Source organism: Acanthisitta chloris, unplaced genomic scaffold, assembly GCF_000695815.1.
Source record: "Acanthisitta chloris isolate BGI_N310 unplaced genomic scaffold, ASM69581v1 scaffold25668, whole genome shotgun sequence".
Taxonomy (NCBI): domain Eukaryota; kingdom Metazoa; phylum Chordata; class Aves; order Passeriformes; family Acanthisittidae; genus Acanthisitta; species Acanthisitta chloris.
Window position 1 is genome coordinate 100429 of NW_008687932.1, and position 1484 is coordinate 101912.

The window sequence follows — 1484 nt, forward strand, 5'->3', positions numbered from 1 at the left end:
TTTTTTTTTTCCCCCCCCCCCCAGCCACAATCTCTGCCCAGAAACCTTGTCAGCAACTTGCAGAGTTCTTGAAGCTACTGCTCTGTCACATCCCACCCATCATCTGACAGCTTTCCAGAAAGACTTCTGACCACTTGAGTATTTCAGCTTGACAAGCAATTGTCAACCTTTGACAAGGTAGTGATTGTCATTAAATACTGCTCTATGCCCAGGCTAAATTGTGATTGTAAACCTCAAAGTTATTCTTCCCCCGCACAGAACTGGCTTATCTGCAAAACACAGTAAGATGTTCAACTGCAGAATTTAGACCTGAATCAATTTAAATTTCTTTTTTTCAATGTCACTACTTTTCTAGCTTTTATCCCACTTCATTCTATCCAGGAAGCCCAAAAGCTTTGAAATAGGATACCGAGAAAGGCTTTATTAATTGAATATAAGGAATATGTTCTAGGGTTCTTGACAAGCAGTTTACTGATGCAGGTTGCAGGTATGTCCCATGCTGGGAAGAGGACAAAGAATGAGCTCATAGCCAAGTCACATTTTCCCATTCTCCTATAACAGCACTTCTCAGTGAGTGCAGACACAGATGAACCGTGCCATAACCATACTGTGAGAAATAAATGATTCACGTTTTTGGGTGCGGGAATGTCACTCTAGAAGTTAGGGAAATGCTGTCCTAGAATGTATTAATGCTGACTTAACATAGTGGAGCAGTCTAATGACATAAAAGCCTGTTCTATTGTACTCAGTGTGGGTGCAGGGGCAGACAGCAAATTAAGTTCAGGGGCTGTACTTCAATCATCAAGACTGGTGAAGTAGCTTCTCCATCTTCCTTGGAAGAGAAAGACAATACCAGAAGCAAAGGGTTAGACAAAAGGGGTGATGTGCTCTGGCACGACCACACCCTCCTGCAAGGCAATTACAGCCAGCGGTACAGAGGTGCCTTTACACACGCAGGGTAAGGGCAGGGCCCGTGTGGTATGGGGATGATTTTACAGGACGAGCACCCCGTAACCATCAGAAAGATCCAGAGCGTTAAGGCGGCCCAGTTGGAAAGGAGTGTTTCCCTAGCATACACGTGCAGTGCCAGGACCCTGGAGCTGCCAGGCTGTGACACCCTGTCCTTGCACCACCTCTAGCGAGGATGGCAGTGGGTGGGGCGAGGGGCGGTGGCACTCACCTGGGCGCAGGCTCGATGAGGGTGGTGGTGTCCAGGTAGTGGATCTTGTAGAACTCCAGCAGGGCGGGCAGGTGCTCGAACTCCTGGTCGCCGATCTTAAAGCGGCGGTTGGGCAGGGAGTTGATGATGTAGTGGGAAACGCGGGAGTTCTCGGACACCGAGAGCACGTAGTCCCCCGGGCAGGTGGACGAGTCCCGCACCAGGAACATGCCATGCCGCCGCCCTTGCAACCTGGTCTGCGCCTCCGCCCGCGACACGGGGCCCACGTACCAGCTGGAGCGGTCCGACGAATCGAAACGGCCGG

The 1484-nt window shown here is 50.2% G+C and overlaps 1 protein-coding gene across 1 annotated transcript in view; it reads right to left on the minus strand.

Annotated features, from left to right (window-relative positions):
• CRKL (v-crk avian sarcoma virus CT10 oncogene homolog-like) overlaps positions 1-1479 on the minus strand; it is a gene marked incomplete at its 5' end in the record, with an annotated part of 12891 nt that extends 11412 nt beyond the window's left edge. Inside the window, one exon of the mRNA XM_009080839.1 lies at positions 1181-1479. Coding sequence (XP_009079087.1) covers positions 1181-1479 — 299 coding nt within the window. The remainder of the gene's footprint in view (positions 1-1180) is intronic.
• Between the last annotated feature and the right edge of the window lie 5 nt (positions 1480-1484).